Source organism: Corapipo altera, unplaced genomic scaffold (assembly GCF_003945725.1).
Source record: "Corapipo altera isolate COAL_440 unplaced genomic scaffold, ASM394572v1 97, whole genome shotgun sequence".
Classification (NCBI taxonomy): Eukaryota; Metazoa; Chordata; class Aves; order Passeriformes; family Pipridae; genus Corapipo; species Corapipo altera.
The window spans coordinates 1,451-27,326 of NW_020884998.1; the positions used below are offsets into that span (position 1 = coordinate 1,451).

General features: G+C 39.2%; 1 protein-coding gene and 1 long non-coding RNA gene across 4 annotated transcripts in view; one reads left to right on the top strand and one right to left on the bottom strand.

Annotated features, from left to right (window-relative positions):
- On the top strand, positions 1-23,998 carry RIPK1 (receptor interacting serine/threonine kinase 1). Of its 3 annotated transcripts, XM_027666774.1 has the most exons (12): positions 1-90; positions 4,388-4,599; positions 6,155-6,308; positions 7,232-7,369; positions 9,777-10,005; positions 10,839-10,988; positions 12,122-12,198; positions 14,827-14,917; positions 17,088-17,729; positions 19,387-19,458; positions 21,259-21,423; positions 22,097-23,990. In XM_027666774.1, the coding sequence occupies exons 2-12, from the start codon at positions 4,448-4,450 to the stop codon at positions 22,381-22,383; spliced, it is 2,157 nt and encodes a 718-aa protein (XP_027522575.1). In that variant the 5' UTR covers positions 1-90; positions 4,388-4,447; the 3' UTR covers positions 22,384-23,990. The 3 variants fall into 3 exon arrangements, with proteins under 3 accessions (XP_027522575.1, XP_027522576.1, XP_027522577.1); XM_027666775.1 differs by lacking the exon at positions 1-90 and having other exon boundaries at positions 3,556-4,599; XM_027666776.1 differs by lacking the exons at positions 1-90; positions 4,388-4,599; positions 6,155-6,308; positions 7,232-7,369 and adding an exon at positions 7,863-8,044 and having other exon boundaries at positions 22,097-23,998.
- LOC113958492 overlaps positions 8,944-25,876 on the bottom strand; it is a 21,712-nt gene continuing 4,779 nt past the window's right edge. The window contains exon 3 of the long non-coding RNA XR_003531526.1: positions 8,944-9,027. This is a non-coding gene — a long non-coding RNA (uncharacterized LOC113958492). The remainder of the gene's footprint in view (positions 9,028-25,876) is intronic.

Here is a 25,876-nt window from a genome sequence, read left to right on the forward strand (position 1 = left end):
CTCCCGCTGCCGCAGGGGGCGGCGAGGGCGGAGCCCGCTGCCGGGCCCTCCGGGGGAGGCGGCAGGACGGAGGAGACTGTCGGACCCGCGGTAAGGGCACGGCGGCCGGGAACGGGACACGCCGGAACTGAAAGCACCGCGGCGACGCCGGCGGCGGTGCCGGGGGGCTGCCGGGATGCCGGGCCCCGAGGAGAGGTGGCCCGGCGGGGCTGCGGCGCTACATCCCGCCCCGCCGAGGAGGGTCGCCCGGGCACGGGGGAACGGGAAGCGGCGGGCGGGGGAGAGGTGCGTGCGAGGAGAGGCGGCCGCGGCGGCAGGAAGCCGCGGGAGGAGGAGGAGGAGAAGGGCGACAAGGCGAGTCGGCCAACGAGGAACTAGGCCGGAGGAGCCCCGCATTAGGGCTTCGCGGCCCTGGGGCGAGCGGATCCTTCGGCGCTCCCGGCCCGGCTGCCGGCGCCTGTCTCTGACAGCCACGGCCCTACGAGGTGTCGTTGCCCAGACAGCCTGTTCCAAGTCCCGTGCGAGAACGGCCACTGCACAGACCCCACACTTGTCCCCTTCCATGCTCCCTCTTGCTCTGCTCCTAATATAACTCATGTTTTGTCACACCTTTGCTTCTCTGGTCTTGGCTCCTCCTCCCCTTTATGTAACGTACTCATGATCTTGACACAGGTATTTTCTTTGCTATTTCCAAAAGGAAAAAAAAAAAAAAAAAAAAAAAGAAAAAATCATTCCTCAGTGAAAACATGAGCTGAAAAACCTGAGCGGAAGGGAAAGGTTTAGATGGAACTGGTTAGGAAAGTTGCAGCAGTAGAGTTGAGATGCCCTGACAGCTTTTGAAACATCTTTCACACATGCAGTCTTTCTGTCTTCAGCTGTAGCAACTCTTCCATTTATCTCCTGATACCCACACTGGAGATACTTGTTTTGCCTCCTGTTTTTTATTCCCCTGTGTTACTGATAACTAAGTGGCCTTGAGTTTTGACGCTTGAAAACACATTCGTTTCCTCCACTTATACTTTGTAACACCTCTCAAGAATTTATGTGCTGAAAGCATCGCTAGACCACAAAGGCTGCAATCAGCGTGTCACCATTTTTCATATTACTGCGCTAATGTGCGCAGCAATCCTCCTTAACTACACAGGCCATGTCGGATCTGCATCAGATCAGTAACAAATCAATAGAACCAAGCAAACTGCTTCTGAATGGTGGTCAGGCCTGATATGACCTAATAACCAGCTCATGACTCTAGGGAACTTCTGTGCCTCTTAGGGGCTAGAGGAGAGGACATAACCATGATGTTACAAAGAAAAATGCCACAAACGTACTTATTACACTCCTATCCCTCTCTAAAGAACACCAGTCATACTGGTGGGCAAAAATTCCTCACTTCTAGCAACGAGTGTTCAGAATTTTCATAACACAGATTGGCACGTGGTAAATATGAACCCATTGTAATATAGATTAGTTCAGAATAGTATATTTTAAAAATTGCTTTATAATCAATCAGGTATTGAGGGCTACCTCATAGAAGACAAATTAACCCCTGGAAGTATGTGTAGCTTCTGTAAGGGTAGGCTAAATCAAACTGCAAAATTTCTGTTCTCTTAACCACAGATACTTAATGTATGCATTGGTATATCCTAAGTACTGAGGATACACATGAATTACCCTGTATCTCAGTAAAAAGAAGTAAGGTTGGAATGAACTTGAGTCTTTGAGCTTCCTGCCTTGATTTTTTTTGCCATCTGACATTTCAAGGTAGCATAAACCAGTATCTCATGTTAAATAGTATACTGAAATAAGTAATCTTTGCTTTAAAGCCTGGCTAGAGATTGCTTTCCTGTGATACTCAATCTACAAAAAAACTTTGGTTTTGAAATAAGTCATTAGGTCAGAGAGCTTCTATTCAGAGTACCTCATTACTTAATAACAACAACAAAAACAGTAATAGCATCCTAGCATACCCAAGGAGGAGGGTTCCCTCCCATCTTGAATGTTATTCAGCTCATTTCAGCAGATAGCTTATGATTTCAGAAGTTATTACTTCTTTTGAATTTCCAAGACTTCTAGTTACAGTTATATGCTGCTTGGTAGGAACAGGTATTCACAATGTAAATAGGAACAAGATTTTTTATTGTTGCACTTTGAGGCAGAGCTGGTTTTTTGTCAGGTATTTTTTTTTGTCAGGTATTGAATGGCAGCCCCAAGCTATCAGTGGTAGTAGTGCAAGTCTAGAGATTCACCATTCAAAAATACACATCTACTTTGCATTTACAAGAAAAGTGCATACAATTCTTACAGGAATAACTACTACCTAGGTGCATAAAATTACTGTTAGCACGGAAAAATTAACGTAGATACGCGGCTTCAAATAATTTCTTGAGAGGAGACTCCAGATAAAGAAGCAAAATGTTAGTTTATGCCACATTAAAGTCTCGTGACTGAATTCAGGCCTTTGTACCTGTTACATCCACCCCATCTGCACAAAAGTCAGGAGCACCACCCTAAGAAATCTAGAGAACCATCACCAGAAACTTCCAGGGACACAAAAGCTTCCAGGGACCTGTGAGAGAAGCAGCTTGGCACTGCTATGAGTAATTTGCTATTCTGCTATCTGATTAATTGTAAAGGAATTTAAAAAATAATAAAACAACCCAACAAACAAAACACAACAACAATCTCCTCTAACAATTATTATGCATAGCAGAGCTTACCTTCTTACTAAATGAATGCAGTCATGTCCTCAGTCCTGCGTTCATAATGCAGGCTAACACTCCAGTAAAACAAAATCTGCATCCTTTTGAAGTCAGGAAAGCCAAAGAAAACCCTGAAGACAGCACATGGCTCCAGATGTAGAGAGATTGTTCCCTATCTGTACTGCAACAGCCCATAGAGCCTTGGAAGAGGAAGCTCTTGCTTTATTCTTCTACAGGCACAACTTTTTTTTTTCTTAGTTAAATTTAGTCTTCCCTGTTTTGGCTTGTCAATATTGAACTGATCAGACAATTTCCAACTCTGCACTTAAACGCATCTCTTCCTGTGGATACCTACTTTCCCCACTCACTTTCACTCCTTAGTTCCTAGGCTCCAGAAAGAGGCTGTGGTAATTGGGCAGCTGTAATTAGGCTGCAGCTGATGTTCACAACAAGCAATCTTTTCAATTAGAGATTTGATGATACAGGTGCACAGTAGTTTACAGGAGTTAACAGTCATTAGTTAGTCTGAAAAATTGGGGAATCCCTTTGCTACACTATTTAGAGCTCTTAGTTACCCAAACAAGCCAATCTACTGATGGTGGCACTTTGAAATGGTGCCTTTCTCCCAGTTCTGTATATCTGTGTCGTAATTACCCAAGAGGAATGGAAACTGAACAACCCTGCCAGTCTCTTGGACTTTGTTTTTTCTCAGCAAACTCTTTCTTTACCTGATGTAAGGTGCTTAAGTTAAAAATTTAGTGAGGAAGAAAAGCAGAGCTTGTGGCTTGCACCATTGCTACCAATGCAGCTTGCTGGCATGTGCTGAAGGTATGGGCTGTCTAGCCTTCTTTCAAAGTTTTACCTCCTGAGGGACATGTTAGGCAAGAGAGCATCACAGCTTTCCCAGAGGCTTAAAATTAATCTGACATCCACTGGGGTTTACTTATTTACCCATTTCATAGATACCCAAACGCTCTTTTTGTCTTGATGCACTTAGGAGTTTCTATAAGCCTTCAAAATTTCTTTGTTCCTCTTCTTTTTGAGGGGTGGAGGAGAAGTTGCCATGCACCCCACCAAATTCCTTCCTAGCACTTGTCTCCTTAAATTCAGACAGCTGTGAAAATAAGTTTCCCACAGAAGCTGGGTTCTTCATTTCACCCTCCAGAGAACACTTTTGTTTGGTTGTTTGGTTTAAGCTTCGAGCAAACTCTTTAGAGCTGTGTTTTCAAAGATGCCTAAAACATGGCTTAGAGTTATATAAGTATCTGGGCACCTGACAGGCCCATGTCAAGGCAATTTAGAAAGTGAAATAAATATTTATCAGAATTATTGGGCACTACCTCCCTTTGGGACTGCTGCCCTTGATTTTTCAAGGTTTTGGGTTTCGCACATATGAAGTGTAGGGACAGTACCCATCTACTGCATATTATATGGATAAAACCTATTTATTAACAGCACTTTGAGATCCTCAGGTGAAGTAATGCTTTTACATCAACTTAATATAACTGTAGTGGATTGACAGGATAAATCATTGTGATCTTTAGGCATGATTCTGCAAGAACCACGGCATCCTTGATTTCCAACTTTGTTCATAAGGGTCACAAGAGTTTATGCTTACATATACACTTATTTAGTGGAACAGCTAAATGCCTGATCATGACACTTCTTTTTCCTCCTTTATGCTACAGGTCCAGAAGCACTACGGTACTTGATTTAGTTTTCATTGCTAAGCCACAAAGACTGCAAACATGTCTCTGGAAGACATCCACATGAACACCCAGGATTTGCTTGAACAAAAACAATTAGATGCTGGAGGATTTGGAACCATTTCTTTATGCTTTCACAAGAAACATGGATATGTAGTATTAAAAAAAGTGTATACAGGACCACAGCGCACTGAGTAAGTTACAGATCTCAGTTCTGATTTTTATCTTTCAGTTAGTGTAAGTCTGCTAAACTCAGTGGAGATAAATCTAAATAGAGTGTAATAATTTTGGGTCTTTGGCTTCTGGAGATACTGTATATGAGGCAAATAAGATAATGCTAGCAGTTGTCCTGCAAATTTTCCTTTTTTCCCCTCGCAAGGCAACTTTTTAAATTTTAGCTTATTGTTCAAGTGAAGTTCCTGTTTTTCATTTTGAGGGGAGCACTACTGTGAATTATTAAGAATCAAGAGGACTCTTGCACACTTAAGGAAATGCAGGAACTCAGTGGCCACATGATATTTTCAGACTTGCAGATATGTTTACAATACAGTTATCCAACTGTAGGTAAGAAACTAAACGCACATAAACTACCAACAGGATTCCAACTGCTCATGTGTAATACCAAGAATGTAACCTTCTCCCTTGAGAAAAAAGCAGAGCGAGCTAAGCCCACTGATTTAATTCAAGGATTGAATTAGCTGTTGATTTCAGTGGATTCAGGTCACGTTGCAGCTCTACTACCTCACAGCTATAGCAATTGTAAAGCTCTCCCATGAGTCATCCCCTAGAGAGAGACAAAAGTCCATGTTTTTTCTACTTTGGGTTATAATAAATAAACTGAGTTTTTATTTTGCCAGTGGAAAGCAAATTAAGAGATTCTAGTAGTTTGTAGACTGCAATGGCAGTTTGGGATGAATACAGTTAAAATAGACAAGCCTGCCAAGTTTATTTTTGGGTTTGTGTTTTTATTTTCTCACTAGACAGGCTCATAATTTTGTCCTTTTAAGTCACAGGGTAGGAAAGCATTAGCAAACAATACAGTATTGAGATTTTCTTACATGCTTTTGTCTGATGACTAGAACAGGAGCAATAGTAAAAATACCACCTTCTATATTATATAATGGATACTATCCGTTTTTTAGCACCCTTAGTGAGTTCCCAGCTATGTACCTGTGATTATTCATGGGTTGTACTGAGGCCCAGGTAAAGAGTTGGGCTTTGAACTCATCCTCAACCAGTAATTGTTAGCAAATGCTATCATCCAGTGTGTGGATGGATCCCTTATAATAAATCCATTTTGAACATGAACATGAACATGAATATCAGCCCTTCAGAAACGAGACCTCTGTAAGTTTCCTGTAGAAGAGGTAGTGGAGGAGGTCTTGACCCTCCTTGTTCCAAGGCTCTTTCACCTCTACCCTGATCCCACCCCTGTTCAAAGATTTGGACATACACAACCAGCAGTGCACCTATAAAAAGAATGCTTATGCACTTTCTGAAAAGCAGGCCTTAAAATCAGGCTGAGCAGACAGTCTCTATGTAAGGCATTAGAGTGGAGTCTTAGAGAATATAATCTGGCCTGACCAAAGCTGTATCAATTAAAAATCAGCTGAAGGTATGGTTAATCGTACAGGGGCTCTAAGGATGTTGACATTTTTGGCCACTGTTTTCCTTATGAGTCAATGTCATTTTCATCCCTGTGTTCTTTCTAGCCCAGCACCTAAGTTCAATGTAATTTCTGTTTTACAGATACAACGTTTCCCTCCTTGAAGAAGGCAGGATTATGCGCAGACTGCAGCATGACCGTGTGGTAAAACTACTGGGTATCATTTTGGAAGATGGAAACTACTCACTTGTGATGGAGTATGTGGACCGGGGAAACATGATGAAAGTGCTACAGCAAGTGAGCAGTCAATTACTTCATCTCTTAGGGTTGATAAGGTGTTTGAAATGGACAGGATGTTCCTGCCATCTCCAGAGAATGGAGCCTTTATTTTCTCATTCTTCCTTCTGTGTTAAAAAGCCAGTGGCAGCACTGCCTTTTCTAGAGCAGACAATGACTATGGCTTTCCTTTGCATCACAGAGGAGCAGACCAGTTACAGGTTAAAAAGTTATAGAAGTGTTTGTAGAGATATGTGGAGAATTTTCTAAAGAAAAATGCTTCTGTAATTACGGAGTGACTCTAGATTTACATTAATGGCAAAATTTAGATCCAAGAAGGGCCTTAAAATCCTAGAATATCCTGAGTTGGAAGGGACCAACAAGGATCATCAAGTCCAACTCCTGGCCCTGCACAGGATAACCCCAAAAATCACAACCACCCTCTGGGTGAAAAAACCTTCTAATATCCAGTCTAAACCTCACCTGACCCAGCTTCATGCCATTCTCCCAGAAAGGTCCTCACAGAGAAGAGAACAGTACCTGCCCCTCCACTTCCCCTCATGAGGAAGCTGTAAACCATGATGAGGTCTTCCCTTAGCTTCCTCCAGGCTGAACAAACCAAGTGACCTCAGCTGCTCCTCATATGGCTTCCCCTCTAGACCTTCCACCATCTTCTTAGCTCTCCTTTGGATGCTCTCCAGTAGCTTTATATCCTTCTTATATTGTGGTGCCCAAAACTGCACACAGGACTCAAGGTGAGGCCACACCAGTGTGGAGTGGACAATCACCTCTCTCGATCAGCTGGCGATGCAGTTCTTTTTTGCCATAGCTTGAGCAGAGTTACTCTTGAGACTGAGAAGGAAACTTTTTTTAAAGATTGCGCTTTAATTTGATGGTTGTAGCTGCATTTTTTAATAGATGGCATTTCTTGTTCTTTCTTTTAGCTCTCACTGCCTTTGTCAGTGAAAGGGCGTTTTGTGCTGGAGATCACAGAAGGAATGCTTTATCTGCATGAGCAAGGCTTTGTACACAAAGACTTAAAACCAGAAAACATCCTTGTGGACAGAGACTTCCACATTAAGGTACTTATTAAAATGTAAATGGAGAAAGCTGGTGATATGGGTTGAAGAATTCAGTTCAGCTGCTCTGCATAGTGTTCCTAAAGTGGCAGGATTGGTAGAGTAGTTTAGTGAGCTATCATGATGAGAGTGTCACTAAGAGAGTGTTAGCCATGAGTCATTGAAGTATGGTAGCCTATACAACCTCTGAGTCTGAGATTTGCAGAGTATTCCCCCAACTGTGTAAAAAATCACTAAAGGCATTTAAAAAATAATATTATTGAGAATTAATGAGCTATAAATAACAAAACAACTAGAAAGGTAAAACAAACATTAAAACAGAGATTGAAACAAAATGGAATGTTTTATGGATCATGTCTTTTGTCCTAGATTGCTGTAATCTCTCCTCCTGCCTTTAGCTCCTTCTTTTTATTTCTTTCCTTCTTTTGCCTATTATCTTTTCCTCTTTTGTATCCCTCTTTTTTCCTTAGTCATCCTTTTAAAATGACATCCAGCAGCTACAAAAAGAAAAAAACATCAGGACACTACTTCAAAGAATGGCTTATAAGCCTGTTCCAAAGCCCTTCTATTAATTTTAGAGGGGGTTTGGATCAAGACACATAGATATAGAGGCTACTGCGGAATAAACCTGAGTGGAATATGCAGCAGTCCTCATCAAATATCCTGTTTCTGGTCAAGGTGAGTTGTTGAAATAACCACCCCATTACAGTTTGAAACTACAGAATAAATTTCTGTGAAGAGAGCTCTCTGTCATTTTCTATTTCTCACACATAAATTAGTGAATTGTTAGTATAGTAGGTTGATATAGTAACAAGTGCAGTATGAGCAGTTTGCAGATAAGAATTCTTTAAATTTTTTTTATTTCTCCAAAAATAAAAACCCCATCATGATCTGCTTTAAATATAAATTGGACGGGGTTTGGGGTTTCAGCTTGCTTATATGGACCAGACCAAACTAGGCTATCATCACACTTCATGACAAACTGAGGTGGAACCTAAGATTAAATTCAGAATCAGGCCAGATTTCCTTAAGCAGGTTGATCAAAAGTATCATTTAAGGCGGCTGTTGTTAAGCCATCTGCTTAAATGTGTCTAACACTGTCAATATTTAGAAAAGGAAGTAGTTGTTCTAGGAAACTGCAAATGTAGAAAGATTTATATCATATCTTCCTCTATCACATTAAACCTCCTCTCACTTGTAGACATGAATTTAGACTCTTTGGACATGCTACTTCCTCAGCAGCATGTCACCTACATTTTCCTCTGAATACATGACCTCTAAATGCAGCCCAAAGCTTCAGAAACACAAGAAGAACAATAAGCTAGTTAGAGGCAACAAGAGAGAAAGGAAAAGTGTGTTAGAAGTGAGCCAGGATATCACCTCAGTTTTCACTTGAAGTAATTGGGTTACACAGCTCTGTTTGACAGCTGCCTGTGGCCAAGAGAGACAGTCTCATTTTCTTTCATTTTTCCTCTCCTGTTGACCTTCTGTTCCCTTGTGTTAGCAGTGGTGCTAATCTGATCACCCTGTCCTGATTTAGGAAGCCAAACCAGCAGATTACTATTTACCTTGTTGGCAGTGCTACCATTCTGTTGGGGCACACTTGGTTCAGCAAGCTGGCTGCATGCCTTGCACTAGTTCTTCCCAGATAAGTGTCCGTGCTGGAACAAGAGGAGCAGAGGGAGCATATAATAGGAGACTGGGAAAAGGAGGGAGGGATTTCTTTCTTCATCAACAGCCATTAGTCTAGTTTCAATACTGCACCCTAAAGTTTTGGTAATGTCACCTTGTCAAACATACAGTACCCAGGTATCCCTGCTTTAATTTATTCCATGATATCCTTTTCCATCTCTCTTTGTCATACACATCACATTGGTTTAGATCCCCTTCTTCCCCTTTTGTGTGGGAAGATCTAAGGAAGTTGAGTTAAATGAAATCTAAATGGAAAGGGCAGTGAGGGAGGAGGGATGTCTGCCCATCTCATAGATTGCTTCTAGATTTGAATCTTAGCTTCTTTTTGTATGAATTTCTGTTCTCCCACAAGCACTGCAGACAGACCTCGAACATGATTGTCAATACAGGCAAAACCAAACTTCTTCTATCCTTACATTATGCAATTGTTCCAAGTAGGGTTACATTAATAATAAAGGCTTAATGGTTCCCAGTTGGCAGTGATACTTTATTTGGGGAAAAAACCCAAATCAAACCTACCAATCAACCAAAGAAAACCAAACCAAACCAAAAAAAGCAAATAGTTTGTTTTCCTTTTTTTAGTTGCATTTTTTCTAGTGTTTCATTTTTAGGTAAGTTATTATATTATTATTAATAATTATAAAATTGAGCACTGCATGAAATACTTGTTTATCTCCTCTTCATTACAGCACTAGCTCTGACATGTCTAATTTTTCAGATTGCAGATCTCGGTGTTGCCTCCTTTAAGAACTGGAGTAAGCTAACCCATGAAGAAACTGTCCGACAGAAGCAAATCAAGAGCACTTGCCAGAACAATGCTGGGACTCTTTTCTATATGGCCCCAGAGCATTTACTCAGCGTTAATGCAAAACCAGTGGAAAAATCAGATGTTTACAGCTTTGGCATAGTGATCTGGGCAATTTTTGCTAACAAGGAACCATATGAAAGTAAGTTACTTCTGAAAGAATGCTATCACAAAATGACGTTACAAATGTTAAGCATTTAAAGCTATAAAATTAAGATTAGTAGATTAAATCACCCATGGCCTAAAATAGGGCCTGTTTGGCACCTCATGGCCAGCAAGAGGCATTAGTTGCATCATTCCTCACTCCTAAGCATGGACAAGAACATCTGAATGAAATGCAGGTGTGAGCTGAATCTATTCACATCTGTATGGTGTGGGTATAAACTGGACTCAGTGGCAGAAGTTAGACAAACCTCATGTGGGCCAGAATGGAAACTTTGACGTCCACTGTTTCCTGAGGTGGACTAGTTACGTGGGTTTTTCTTTCAACAGGAATGATCACACACAGTTACCACTTCTCAGCTGCGTGGTGCTAACTTCTCAACATGCACTAATGTTAGCCGTACATAGGAGCCAACTGTGGAATTCCAGAGTAATGCATTTATAATTTTGAATGGATTTTTTTCTAACTGAATGGCTAAGTGTTACCTATGTGGCCATCTTTGTGTTCATACCCAGTGCAGAGCATAAGCAAGATGCAGGTTCTAGGGAGCTAGTTCTGTCACCCTTACTCACACTGGGCATATTTTACACATAAAAGTAAATCCATTAATCTTAAATCTCTAATCCATGGAAGTTAAGGCAGTGGATTCAAATTCACTAATATATAGAAATATCTGTAGATGTAACTTGGACATCTCTTAAACCATTTTTACATATCCACAAACACACAGGGAGCTGCTTCATTGTTTCTTTTACCTGTGGAAAGGTAGCAAAACCTGCGATCAGGATCTGATAGGAAATTTTATTTTTCAGATGGTATAAATGAAGCCCAGATTTGCTTTGGCGTCATAAATGGAAACAGACCAGACTTAAAGGAGATCACTGATAAATGTCCAGTGGAAGTTATTGACATAATGAAACAATGCTGGGAGCAAGAGTCAGAGAAACGGCCAACCTTTGCAGGTAAGGAAGGCATTGCTTTAGCATTCTTTTTGTTTCATGTCCATCAATAGTTTGCAATGGAGCAAAACAAACTCGAGTGTTTTCCTCTTGAAATATAAATTTTTTCTTTGAAAACCAAAATATCAATTCAAATGCCCTGTAAAGCATACTTCCTGTACCCTGACCATTTTTGGTCAGGGATAAGCATTTACAGATTTGAGAAATACTAGTGAGTGGATGAAGCTATGACACTTTATACCAGATGATAATTTCTCTTCAGTGTAGTATAATCTTCCTGCTGAAATTTTTAGAAAAGCTAACATTAAGGGATGTAGTATATCTTGACTATGACTGAGAAAATATCCTATTCAAAATATTCTAGATTCAAAAGCTGTCCTAGTAATTGTTCCATAAGCACTCCAACTGACTTTGACTAGCTCATCATCCTTTCATATGGTCAGATCCCAAAACACTTGCAGTCAGTAGAAGTCTTAGCTGAATGGTCTGGGAAGGAGAAATTATAAGAGCATTCAGGAAATAAGTCAAAATCCTATGTCTCCTCATCTCTTCTTTCTATCTCAATATATAGTGCCAAAAAAAAAAAAAAGCTGACACAAAAAAACCTCCAAAACAACAACAACAAAAAAACACAACCCTCCAAGAAAACCCCAACATATAACAGGAAATTGAGGTTTGTATTTAGACAGGGGCACCAACAGCTTCATATATGGCAGGCATGTACTTAAATACTCAGAGGAAATTTGTGAAACAGGAGGAACCCATCTACTATCTCCATATTTAACATACATAATCAACTGCTAATAGATTAAGCTTATGCTAGTACTCGGTCTTAGCTTCTAATTTTCCCATATGCAAGTCGAGGAAAGGTGCTCTCAGCTACAGGTCACATACAGAGAGGTTTCACCCTAAAAAGAAATACAGCAACAAAAAAAACCCCGTGGAAGTTATCCTGTTCTTATTACTGTTTTAAGGCTAAATGTACCATGTGAACAAATTCCAAATATATGTATAACTTTGCTGTTTCTGACCTGATAGAAGTCTTTATTCAATCCTTATCCATCAAGATTGTTAACATTATGTCACTTTTATTTTCCATTGAAAACCACTTCCACTTAGTTATTTTCTTTTTGCAGAAATTAGTGAAAGATACAAGCCATTTTACTACCAAAATTTAGGAAAAAATATCGAAGAAGATCTGAAGAATTTAAAAGTGAGTAACTTTCTAAGCATTTTGTGGTGTCAGTTCCCCACATCCCCTCTTCCCAACCCCAGTTATGGCCAGATTTTGCCACTTGGAGACTGATCATGCTTGATCGACCTGGTTTCCTTCTGTGATAAAATGATTTGTAAATGAGGGAAGAGCAGTGCACGTCATTTATCTCAACTTTTGGAAGACCAACACTCTCACCCAAAATACTCTTGTATCTCAGTTCAGATGTTACTGTCTGGATGAGGAAATGAAAACAGGTTGGATGGCAAGTGTCCAAGGACAGCAGTTAACTGGTCCTACTTCACCTGCAGGCCAGTAGCAGGTGCAGTAGTGCAGGGGTCTGGGACCTTCCCTGGTGTACTCTTTTTATCAGCGAGGTGATAGAAAGCAATGGAGCCACACATAAGGTGTGGAGGTGACACCAAACTAGAAGGACAAAGCAATACAGTCACAAGGACAAGGCTGGAGGAATGTGGTGACAGAAACCTTCTGAGATTCAGAAAGGTCAAATACAACATGTTGCACCTGGAATTAAATAACCCCTGGCTTCAGTGCCAACCAATGGCTGCCCAGCCAGGGAGCAGCACTGCTGAGAAGATGCTCAGGTGAGCAGCGACCTGGGCACCAGCCAAGGCCTGACTACCACCAGTAAAGTCACAGGCAGCAGATGAAGCAGATCAGCTCAGCACTTGTTTCAGCTGTTTCAGCCCAGACATGCAATGGCTTTGGGGAACATAAAGAAATAGCAAGCTGCCCCTATGTATGAGGAGTTTATTGCGAAGATAAAGCCAAGCTCTTCAGAGCAGTGCATAGTGTGAGGACTAGAGACAGCAGACAGAAATGGAAACGAGAGATTCAAACTGGATGTAAGAGGGGAAAAAAAACCGCTTTTCCCTCTGAGGACAGCTGAGCAGTGGAACAACTTACCTAAGGAGGTTGTCCTGTCAGCATCATTGGAGGTTTTCAATATCCAATTGCATAAAGCTCTGAGCTACCAACTCTGATCCCATAGATGACCCTGTTTTGAGCAGGAGGTGGGCCCAAGATCCCCCAAGGTCAATTTCCACCTGAGTGACACACTGATTCTGTGATGATACTTTGCAAAAGCTCCTCATTAAGTCTCACTCATGAAATAAAATGTTATTCCTAGCAATTCAAAAGTAGCAGAATATGATTTAAAGTAACTTTTAAAATTCTTGGTAATTTTTGTCCTGTGTTCAGGCAGTGTCTAATGAATCTCAGCCTGCTTGAAACCAGAAAGCTATACCACAGGTAAAATTTAAATTCAGTGGTTTTCCTGAGTGTCCAAGTTGGTTTCTCTTACTTTTTTGACTGTAACTTTATAAATTATGATAAAAATAATCATTTCCTGACTGAAAATAAGAGAATAAGAACTTCTTGAACAGTTAGGCTGATTATGGAACCTTTTTATTACAGATTTTACAAATTTACTCACTTCACTAGTACTGACAGCTGTTGGTGAGAACTCCTGGCATTCACTCCTTTGCAGTGAAGTGAGGCTCAGAACAGTACATACACAGTATTTTTAACTAAGGGAAAAAAAAAACTTCCTTGTGAAACCACTCTTTTACAATTTTTTGAAAGTGCTTCCTTCTGTCACCAAGTCTTCAATTGTGGTAATGAAAGTTTCTCGTTTCATGTGATGTTTACAAAGCACCAGTGACTGTTCAAAAAAGCAACAGAGTTTTGCAAAATGAAACTGCTGAAACAGATTTCCTGGTCTGGTTTGACCAGACTTACAATGTGAAGTATATATGTCTAATTTATAATAGCAGCCCCAAATCAGGATCATGGCCAATTGTAGTAGCTTCCTTAGCTCTCTACAGATGTACCTCTCAAGTCATAGGGACAGAATGAGTATTCAGAAAATGGACTGTGAGTTTATTACTTTCTCAGGAAGGAAAGCATCCATTACAATGAGGGCACAGAATGTGAATAGAGCATGCAAGGCAAGTCAATATGGTGAATTACTAGTACAGCTTCAGTAGCAACATGAGTTAGAGGGTTTGGGCATAACTTCCTTTCCCTCCTCCCCAGCAATCATGCAAGCAGAGTCCACAGCCTCCTAACTAAAAGGATCACAGAATGGTTGCGGTTGAAAGGGATCAGAGGTCATCTGGTCCAACCCCCCTGCTCAAGCAATTCAATTGCTCAAGTAAAATCCAAGGACCTACAGTTACAATGTGCTTTAGAATGTCACCTTTTGCTTTTGGAAGGATGTTGATTTTTTGGGGAAGAGATAGATAGGAGTTGTTGACTTTTAATCTGTGAAAGTACTTCTTGAGTTTAATTAATTTTAAAAAACCCACAAACACAAACCCTACTTTTGGAAATTATTTTACAAGTAAGAAGCACTTGGTGAATTTGAGATAATTTTTCCACGTTAAAAAAAAATTATTTCCAGTAAAGTCTGAATAATGAGAATATCACAAGAATAGAACAGGAACAGATTTTGCCCTCATTATAGTGAAGTGAGGATGAGTGTTTACGGAAAGGAAATTGTACTGCTTCTTCCTGAAAATTTCCTCTAAACTCCTTGTTCTACAGGTACTCCTTTTAGTTAAGCTTTTGCCTATGACTTGATCATTTGTTCTTTCTCACGTGCAGAAAATATGGCCTGAGTCAAATGAGCTGCTGAATAGAATGGAATCCCTCCAAATAGATGCTGTACCAGAAGATACCAGTAATGGTGAAGTAGGTAAGTCCCTGCGTATTTTGCCAAAGATAAAGTTGTGTACAAAGCAAGTAACCTTACTGTTAAGGGGTTATGAAGAAACTCAATTATTCAGCACTTCAGAAAGAATTGTAATCACTGAAAAGATTAAATTTCTTCCCAGAAGTCATACTTAGTATAAATTTTCCATCATCTACAGTTCAAACCCATTCCATTTTACAGTATTCTGCTTTCATCTTCCACACTGAAAATTTTGTTCAACTTTAGACTTTTCAATGGTCACTGTGATAATTGCTTTTCATACTTCATCTTTCTTCCCATCCTTTTGTTTATGCCAACTGCTTGCTCTGTAGGCTTTAATTTACTTTTTTTCTCACTCCATCCTTTCTTATGAATGCTCTGAATATGACCAGGATGCATAATTGTAACATATTCCTTTGTTTATTACCTTACTTTCAAAGGATTCTGAGGAGCACTAATTTTTCTCTCCTTCCTCTCCTATTTTCTATCAAGGCTTGGATTAATTGCTTGTTTTGTGATTTTATAGAGGTGTCTCACTAATATCTAATGATAAAGTTTTGTAGTAGTGTATCTGGAATTCTTTTACCAAAGTTTCCTAATGTCAAAGGACATAGGATCTTATTTGCAACACTGATTTACAAGATATAAAATCCAGTAGAAATAAAATTCTGCTACGTTAGCTCACACCACTTGAAATACATTATTAAATGAATAATGTTAAACTGTAACGTGCAACTAATGAATCTTTCCCAGAGTTAGGTTTAACCTAATTGTTCCTCAGTGGAACTGATGGACTTAGGGCAGCCCCACTGCTGTATTTTTAAATGAGCACAGTTACACTTGCTTAGCAGAAACAATCATGTATCACTGCTGCAGATTGTGATTTACGTATGAATAGCTTTATTGTGAATCTATGCTGCAGAAAGATGCTATCTTGGCAGCCTGTCAGTCAAAGTTGGGGTTTTTTTCTGTAATCAATGGGCATTACTCAGACAGTGGTAGTGAAAGGCATCCCACAGGATCTGTTCATACATCTCAAGCTTTCCCTGGAGAACAGATGCTGTATCATTTATGCTAATACTGTCTCTTTTGATGGGGTTATTTCTGTATTAGCTTATTCCTCCCAGTCTCTCTCTAGCAGTGGCAATGGAAGAAGCAGAGCAAGTCAGACTGAAGGTGTACTCATATACAACCATCAAAAGGAACTAATTTTGATGCTGCCTAATATGGCCTGAAATCATGTAATCTGGGGAAGAAAAATAAAAAAATAATAAAAAAATCAGTTCACTGGCATTATCTGAGCTAAATAGAAGCACATACATACATTTTATTCCAATTTTACAGTGATTTGTAAGACTCAGTTGGTTTAGGCACTGTAATATGTTTTCTAGAAAAGTATGAAGCTTTCAGAACTTGAAGAAAGCATCTGTGGTCTTACCCTTAAAAATATAAGTACAAGTTATAACAAGCAGATTTTTACATTCTTATCTGGAATGCTGCAGCATGATCCAGATCACACTCCATCTGGTTCAAGACTGAAGTAAAGCTTCTTTTGATATTGAGAATTAGTTTGAAAGATGTAGATGACACAGACTATTTTATCTGGTAGACATTACTTGTAAAAATGTATTCTTTGGGACCACGAAGAATAAACTAGACAAAAAGTATTCATCACGAAATACCCAGACAGGATACTTTACATAATCATTTTTAAATAAGATTTTAATGACAAATTATTTGTGCTGTATGAAGTTATACCTGTTATTACAGAGGTGTTATTTTCCATCCTGTTACACTTCAGTTTTGCACTGATTAAGCTCCAGTGTTTGTGGCGACACACCAGTAAATCAAACCCTGCAAATGCCTTCAGGAATATTTGTTTCAGTGGTTGAAAACTTAATGTCAATATAAGCAGAGTGTGCAGTGAATTCTCACACCACTTGAGTGAGATTTTGACACTTACAGCTTAAACAAATCTGTACTTCTAGATATAAATCTGTTATACTCGCCAGTAGAGCTGTTTTATTTTATAGAATGCCTTATGCTGAAAGTAATTTTATATTTTCACCTTTTATATATACCATAATAATAAAGGTAGGTTAATAGATTCTAGTATCATTGCAACAAGTTCAATTTGGATGTTTTCCAAATATTTAATTTTCCTCCCTTTCAGATCAACCTAATTCTCTACACAGCTCTCAAGGTCCCGAGACCAGTCACGTTAATGAAGCCCTGTTTGCTGCCTCCCCCAAGAACCAGCCTGTTGAGAGCTGCGAGACCTCTTTTGCACCTGCTGATAATCTAGAAAGAAAACTTCAGTGTGAATACAACTATCATGTATTTGGGAGCCGGATGGATAAAGCAGTTCCACCTGTACTACACACCCCTGAAATGATAGAGGAAGAAAGGAGACGGAGAGTTTCCTGTGATCCGTTTGCAAAGCCATCTCCTACTTCCCAGAGGAGCGAACTGCATCCAAGAGCTGAAAAAACAGGATCAAACACTAACCCATATGTCTGGTCAAACCACCATCCAAATTTCTGGTCACAGGCAGGATCAAACACTAAACCACATGTTCGATCAAACCCTGATCCAAACTTCTGGTCACGGGCAGCTGCAACAGCACCAAACCAGGGAACAGTTTTTTATGGGCCAAACCGTAACAGTCTTCTAACAGGAAACCCAGAGGATCACTATGGATTGTGTTTAGCCAGTAACTTTAGCCTAAGTAAACCTCCTGTGCCAGAATCTGGCCAAAACCTGCAGTCACAAACCAATGTAAACTGGTATTCGAAGAATTCAGACACAGATACAGGTGAGATTCCTCTTTCCCCGACACCTGTGTTTCTGAAAACTCACTTTTCATCTATTAAATGAAGTGCTCGAGAGCATTTTGCAGCTTAAGGGACAACCCGTAGCAAAGGTGAATTTATTTCATGAAATTCTCTTTGTTTACCTGAGGTTACTTAGCTCTCTGAAACGCTCTAGCTTTGACTTCATTATGCTGCTTTCACTGATTTCAGGCTGTTAATTTCAAATGAACCATTTCTTAAGCACCAGTGTTATAGAGGAGCATGATAACCAACACCTGACTCCTCAGCTACCAGCCAAGTAATAGCACACAGGAAGTATTGCTACAGCAGCTCCCAAAACCAAGAGCTGCTATCAGTCATTTTAGGAAAGGAAAGGAGAACTTTGACTCTCAGAAATGTGACATTCATACCATAGGTTCTGCTCATTCAAAAACAGCATTTGTAGCATTTCAGAAATTAGATGGGTATTTTGAGCTTGATTTGCAGCAAGCCAAGAGACTCCTAAGTTTAGGGAGCCAGCAAGGAGCTAAGGCTCATAATTGGTTTCTCCAGAGAGCTCTGTCTGGTACTGAGGGGGAGCTTCTATTGGTATTTGCTAGTAAGCCATGTAGTAGAAAGGTATGGAGACAGAGACAGAAGAGAACACTGAGCATTGGCAAAACATAAATAAGTGGTAATAGGAGACCTACAAGATAGAACTTTTAGGAACTAGAGATAGCATGAGATACATTAGCCTGCTCCTACTAAATATTGGATATTTTTAGTATGGTATTATTTTCTAGGTCATCTCACAAGAAAATAAAGAACGCCTAGCTTTTTACAAGCAGAATGCCACAAAGGTGTTATTCTGTTAAATTACTTATGCAGAGACTCTGATTAGTTGTTTCTGTGAGTTTATTTGCTGAAATTAATCTGAGAACTGTTATGTCAGAAGGCAGGCATTAGAACTGTCAACATCACTAATAAAGGAAGACCTTCTGTTGGAAAGGAATAAGGAAAACAGTTATTGTAGGGAGGTTGTGTGAAGCAGTGTAGCAGATACCAGACCAAGATGCAGAACAGCATTGCAGCTCTTCCACTGACTAGTTTGGTTACTGTAATCCAGACGCTCTTGCTGCCCTATCACGAGTTGTAGAGCTCATCTGTGAGCATTCCTGGGCTGGAAGTTATATCTCTGCCAGATATTACTGCCACCGACAGAAGATGCAGTGATGTCCCATGCCTTTGCTAGAGCTGGTCACAAGCAATGTGCTAATATAAACCACAGTCAATGTCAGCACTAAGCAGTAGGAGCACACTTGGTAGTTTGGAATTTTCCAATTGGAATACCTGATACAAGGCAGCTCAGTCCATAACTGCGGTGTGCAGTGATCCACACTGCCAGGTATCCATACACCCATGTGGAAGCCCATTGCCCTCACTGGGATCCAAGGATGGTTAAAGCTATTAGTCACTGAGCAAAAACCACAAGGAGATCATTGCTTAAATTAGAGTTATTCAAGGAGATACAATCCTGCTAATTAAAAAGCTTCTCATTTTTCTGTATTTTAGAGCACTGTGTACTTTCACTCTTACAAATATGGCAGTCATTGTTAAGTACATTTGCTTTTTTATTTACGTGATGCTTTTGGCATTTTTTTGTTTTCTCTCTTTGTATAGGTAACAAGGATTCCACTTCTTTCACAAGGGGAACTTTTGCATATTATCCTAGCTCACCAGGAGTAAGCCCAGGTAAGTGCTGTAGCCTTCATCTATCCTGGTAGCCAACCTGCTATGCATTGCATCCTGACCAGCAAAACAAAAAACTTTAGGAACTTGAAATATATATGTTATTGCTAAATACCTCTAACCACAGCTGAAGTGATCAGTACCAGTATGTAAAACTAATTCCTGTCTCTAGCAGAACCTATACACACCATTAAACATGATGAATCAAGGACAACATCTTATATGTAAGAACTCCTTTTAAAAACATGAAGGCATTGCAAAATCTCCTGCACACCTAAACTAGTCACTTTCTTAGATTAAGCATCAAGCTGCTGTGACTCTGCCCAACTGTTGAACCACACATGCATTTGGGGCACTTTGTCCTTTCTTGCTCTGGATTTTTAATACAAATCTCTAGCTGCAGGCTTCATCTGATCAGCCTTCATTGGGGCACAGGTCTCTACAGTTCAACTGTCTTGAACCCCTGAAATGGTGTTATGTCCTTCAGGAGTTGTTAATATATGCTTCTTTCAAGTTGTGTTGCTTGGGGCACCCTGAATTCTTTAATTAACCCTTTCAAGGCTTGTCCAGTTTGTAAATGGTCTACACTTACAAAGAAAAGCTGAAACAGCAGGTTTTTGTCTTCTTGACTTTGGACCCCTTAGAGTCTTTAGATGATGAGACAAACATGACAAGCAGCAAAGTGTAGAGACTTGGGAAAGGAGATTTATAAGCACAATAAGTTTTGCTGTTAATATTGACAAAGCATTTTGTACACATTTTCCTACCTTATGCAAGATTCATTTTGTTACCAGATAAGAACATAGAAAAAATATGAGATTTCTTCATTTTTTTAGCTACAAAAGGAAAAGGTTACAGGAATCATAATGTTATGAGACATGATAAAATACATTCCTTTTTTTGTAACTTCTAGAAACCAATCATGCATACATACAAGTATTTCTGACTTGCAGCCTCCAGTTAACAAAAATTAAGTGTACTTAAATTTTCATACATAACATAACCATAGATTTCCACACTTCACATTGCAACTGAGTGTGCTACAAGAATGTTTGTGCATCTAACCATAATTTCGTGTGATTAAATACAGAGCTTGGTGTATCATTTTAAATATCTGTACTTTGATTTTAGACCCAGGTTGTGAGATTCACCATTTAAACTAGAGTTAGAATGTTTAATGGATGATTATCCAAACAGAGTTCAGAAAACACTGTCAAGAAAATAGAAAACTGATGTCACCTAACATGAATAGTGACTTAGTTTCATGTTATGTGTGGAAATCAGACAAGAGTAAGCAAAAGACCAAATTACATGTTTAACTAATCACTTCTTATGAGCAACAAGAAATAATTTACTGTAGTCTCACAGAACTTCAAAGTCATAACTGTAAACCTGAACCTACATCTATAAAAAGTAAAGCTGAGATGCAGAAGTGAAGCTTTAAGGTTTAAAAGAAAAAAGCATTCAAGTAAAGGCTGACCCCCTGAAGCTGTTGGCCAACAGAAAGTGAGACTGCTGCTACACATTTCCAAAGCACAGGGAACATTATTTACAGTCCAGTAACTACCAGCTTGTAAAGCTTCGTTATGGCACTTTGTTATAGAACAGACTGGGCTTTCACTTAAGTACATTTGTGTCACACTGCATAGTGAAAATGCGCCCACAGTTGCCATAAATGCTTATTTCTGCATTAATGCAGTGAAAACATTTAATCCCTTCCCTTATTAATAGAACCTTCTTCCTCCTTATGTTATTTCTTGATATTTTGAACCACATGCAGTTGTTTATAAATTTGTATTAAAGTCCCTTATACAGACGACTCAATCAAATACAACATTAGTAACAGCTCTGGAATTCAAATTGGATCCTACAACCACATGAAGATTGAAGAGCACAATCAGCACATCAGCACTTCTCCTGCAGCTACAGAAGCAAATTATAGACAATATGAAGCAATGGGTATATTTGGTAAGAAAAATATCTCCCTAGTTTTCATGTATTCTCCCTATGTAATTATCCAAGAATCATTTGGTTTGGAACGTATGAAACACTAAAATTGGTAAAAGCAAGGCTATGACTGGAGGTCCTCACCTGGCTTACAGTTTAAATTTTAGAATATCCTGAGATATGAAGATCATAGAGTCCTGTGCCTGACATCACACAGGGAAATCTTAAAGTTAAACCGTATATCTAAGAGCTGTGACCACTTCACTCAGGTAGAAGTTGGAAGATTTTGAAATTTAATTTTTTTTCCTTCATCAATACCAAATTAAACTATCTCTGTGTATTCTTAAGTAAACAAATCATTTGTGTCCTGGAATATAAAACACACCATACATCTATTTAAGAAACTCTAGGAAGGGGTTTTTCAGTCTTGCAGATTTAAGTTACAAACCATGATAGCTTCAGATCAAAGAGCAAGTCCAGCAACTGATGTGTGAATACACATGTTCTGACTGGGCATTTCTTTCCTGGCATTGCTGGGTTATGCTGCCTCCATGAAGTCCACTTCTGGTTATATCACTAAGACTCTGTCTCCGACGTTACCAATAAATAGTAGTGGGAGGACAGGAGAGATAGCAAAAGGAGCAGAAGAAATGTTAAAAAATGCCATTTTCTTACACTCTTCTTCTTTTTGCAGATGATACTACTGTCCTGACTGCCAAACATCTGAATCTAGTGAGAGAAAAGTTGGCTAAGCAGTGGAAGCACTGTGCTCGGAAACTGGGCTTCTGTGATCCCGAGATTGATGAAATCGATCATGATTATGAACGAGATGGACTAAAAGAAAAAGTTTACCAAATGCTGCTTAAGTGGGAAATGAGGGAAGGCTCCAAAGGTGCTACAGTTGGAAAACTTGCCAAGGCCCTCTTTGGCTGCCAAAGACTGGATCTCCTTACTAGTTTGATGCTAATCAAGGATGAATAATTTGACTGAGAACTGTGGGAAAGTGAGGGTATTTTTTCCTGAAGACCTTCCAATAACAAATAATTCTGAACAGACTTTCTGGAATTCTCCTTCTTGCACAGACTTTTTGGAACATAGTTTTTCTGCCAAGCAGTTTTCAATGAATACCTTCAGTAAATCAAAAAGTTTATGTCACGATATTTGGCCTTCCAAAGGATAAAATACATTAAGCATCTTCCTTCTGAATAGAATGATTGTCCAGAGATAACAACAACAATGCAATACAAATATTGATTCAAGGAGAATGTGTTACACAAAATTTCTGGATTCTACATTCTGTCTTGAAACATTTTGGGACCCTCGTTCAGTTCAGAACAAAAGCATGTCATTTCAACAAAGCAATATATGAGTAATAATATGCAAAAGACTGACCTACTTCTTGAAAAACTTGTACAGAAAATTAAATCAACTTAAATTTTGCCAGAAGTGCCAATTGCTTTAAGTCAATAACATTATTTTTCAAATATTTTTATAATTTTTATTAAATACATGTGTCTAGAATTATGCAGAACAGCAGCAAAAATAAAAGCAAAAACTATTTCTGGCTTTAAAAGGCTATACTTGATATTTTACAGATTAATATTGCATTAGTTTTTTACATTGTTTGGTAGAAAAGATTTTACATGTCAAGTTTCTTATCTGCTTTATGAAACAGTGAAAAAATAAATTCAATCTGTATTCAATCCAAAGTAAGAACTCTGGAATACAACAGCTTTGGGAAGGGAAAGGTGCCTTATTACCTCTTGACAGAAGACCCATTCTCCTACTCGCTCTTGGGGCTCATAGTGACTAGAATGTCACTAGTTTTTGAATCTCTTGGACTGCATTTATATTAGTGGATTAAATGTGCCTGGGAATGTTTCTGGGTGCTGAGGGTAAGCTGGCAGGATAGCAAATTCTTTAAACCTCCAAAATTTTGTGCAAAAGCTTTTTCACAGCGCTCAGGTTCTTTTGGGGAACACTGGAAAAACTCTGTAGTGTAAGTGATGGTATCTCAGTGCCTGGAGATGTTCCTTGTCACTCTGACTTCCTGGTATTGACATTATCTCATTGTGCAAGATCTGTGAAAGAATTACTGAGCTGTAAGTTTGTAAGACTGAAGAATAATTATGCAAAACCTTTCCGAGGAAGAATGATACCTCCTATTTCCATCAAATCTACAAGTATTTCCAACAGATGTTTCAGAGCAGGTAATTGTTTATGCTGTAGATTAAAGCATTAAGTTTCATTAGTGTTCATAAATGTTCATTGTTATTGTCAAAAAAGGCTAATAATTTACTGAAAGTGTAGTTAGAATGGATTTCTGCTCCTTGATACAGCAGCCACCATTTTAGTGGAATCAAAATGAAACTAATCAAAGCAAGCATCAACATATTTGTCATCTTTAAATCTACAAGGCAATAGTGTAAATGGCCCCCCAAAATGGAGACTTTAGCAGAAACCTATACAAAGAGCATGTCATCCATTCAGATACTAGAACACTTCTATATTTATTGTTAATGCACATTAAACTCTCCTTTCCATGGAGGGTAGCTTGGGATGTATCAGTATGTACTATGGTAATACTTATATTTTTAATTCCTCAGGATTAATTGCACTGCCTTACTGTTTTCACTTAGCAACATGCTAAATTTTATATAAATTCTTGAGTATAATAGAGAATAAAATGTTTTACTTGTCTAATATGAGCATACACTTTCCAGAAGAAAAACAGTTACTCTTCTTAAAGTAGATAGAGAAATGGTCTAGGGGGTGTCCTCTCTATGTCAGTCCACAGAGTGTTACAGCTAGCAGCTACTATGTTACTTCATGAAACAGATTCCAAAAAGATCAGAAAGTCCATTTATGTCCTGTTAACATAGGTTGCACTGTATTGTTACATCAATTCCCTAGCCCCCACTGGCTTTTTAAAGTCTCCCATATCTGTAGTCTTTATTATACAACATGCAGTTTTTCCACCATAAGATCCTTGTCTTATTTGTTACACAGAATGGTAATCATTTAACGGGCATACATTAAGTGCTTCATTTTCTCTTTATTAAAGCAAGCCCAGACCTTATTTTGTGAAACAACAACAAAGATGTAGAACAAAAACAAGAAGCGTTTCAGAACAAGACATAGGCATAGGGCAGTCCTAGATCTTAAAAGTAGGACATGGGAGATGAAGGTCATTTTAGCTTTGATGTTTTGTCAAATCCAGTTCTAGACTAGTGCTCATAGTTCAGGTGACATTGTAGATGGTATAGAAAACAACCACTAAACTGAGAGCTAGAGACAAACTCCTTCAGTACAGCCCTTACAGAACTCAATCACAGAGAAGGTTCAGCTTCCTGGGCAGAAAATCTAAAGTACGACAAACCCTTTAGCATAATGTGGAAAACCACAAATAAAAGAGGACCCAATGTCTGGAAGCTGCAGCCAGGCATGCCAAATTAGAATATGTATTTAATAATAAAGATGATTAACTACTGGAATAAACTACCAAGGGATTCTGTGGATCCTCTTGGTATCTTTTAATTAAGACTGCTCTTGTCTCTTAAGATGGATATAGTTGAAATCAAAGCTATAGGTCTCAATACAACGTTAACTAGGTGAAATGTGAAAGTAAACGGTGTACAAGAAGTCCAAAGAAAAGAGTTAGTGCTCTCCCCTGACCTAAAAATGTACAGAAATATTAAGTATGGCAGAGAGAGATCAGCTAATATTAACTTACTGGGTTGCTCATTTCATCTACCACCCGTGCCCCACCCCCTCTGACCAAAAAAAAAAAAAAAAATCAAGGATGGAGTTGATTTTTGAAAAGCAACCTATCCTGAGAGATCAAAAATGCAGGAAAATAATGGGGGCAAGGAAGAAAGAGAGAGAGGTATTATGGCACAGATCCAATACCCTTAGTGGCAAAAGAAAGGAGAGGAAGGACAGAAGAGTAATTTCACATAAAACTGGCAAGCTATCGGCCTCAAGGGCAGAGGCAGCAGTAATGCAGCAGCCTTACAGAGATTCTTCATAAGATGGGTGAGGTGCAAGACAGGGAGAAAAAGGCTGCGAGTTGCAGCATCAGACCTCCTCTTCAGGGTCTCCCCTTGACGAACAAGAGGTGAACTCATCCACTTATGCACAAGGACATTATGTTTTTCCATTTTAAGAGACCAAGTGCTTTCAGACTTCAGATCAAATACCACTCAAGTACAACCTCCAGCTGGTAACTGCAGTTATCATTACACAGCAGCCAACCTGTGCTGAAATTCTTAAATGCAGAGAGGATTGAGTCCATGTAATTCGGAGCAATTTATTTGGTTGATTTTGTTACTGTGCCCTTATTAACAGTGTACAGGCAGCTAAGAAGTTTGAGGAATTTTTACTCCTTCCAAAATAGTTGCTAAATAATAGCAATTAATAATGCTGAGTTAAAAACTCAGAGAGGGCAGTGTTGCAAGTATTTGGTATGTGAACA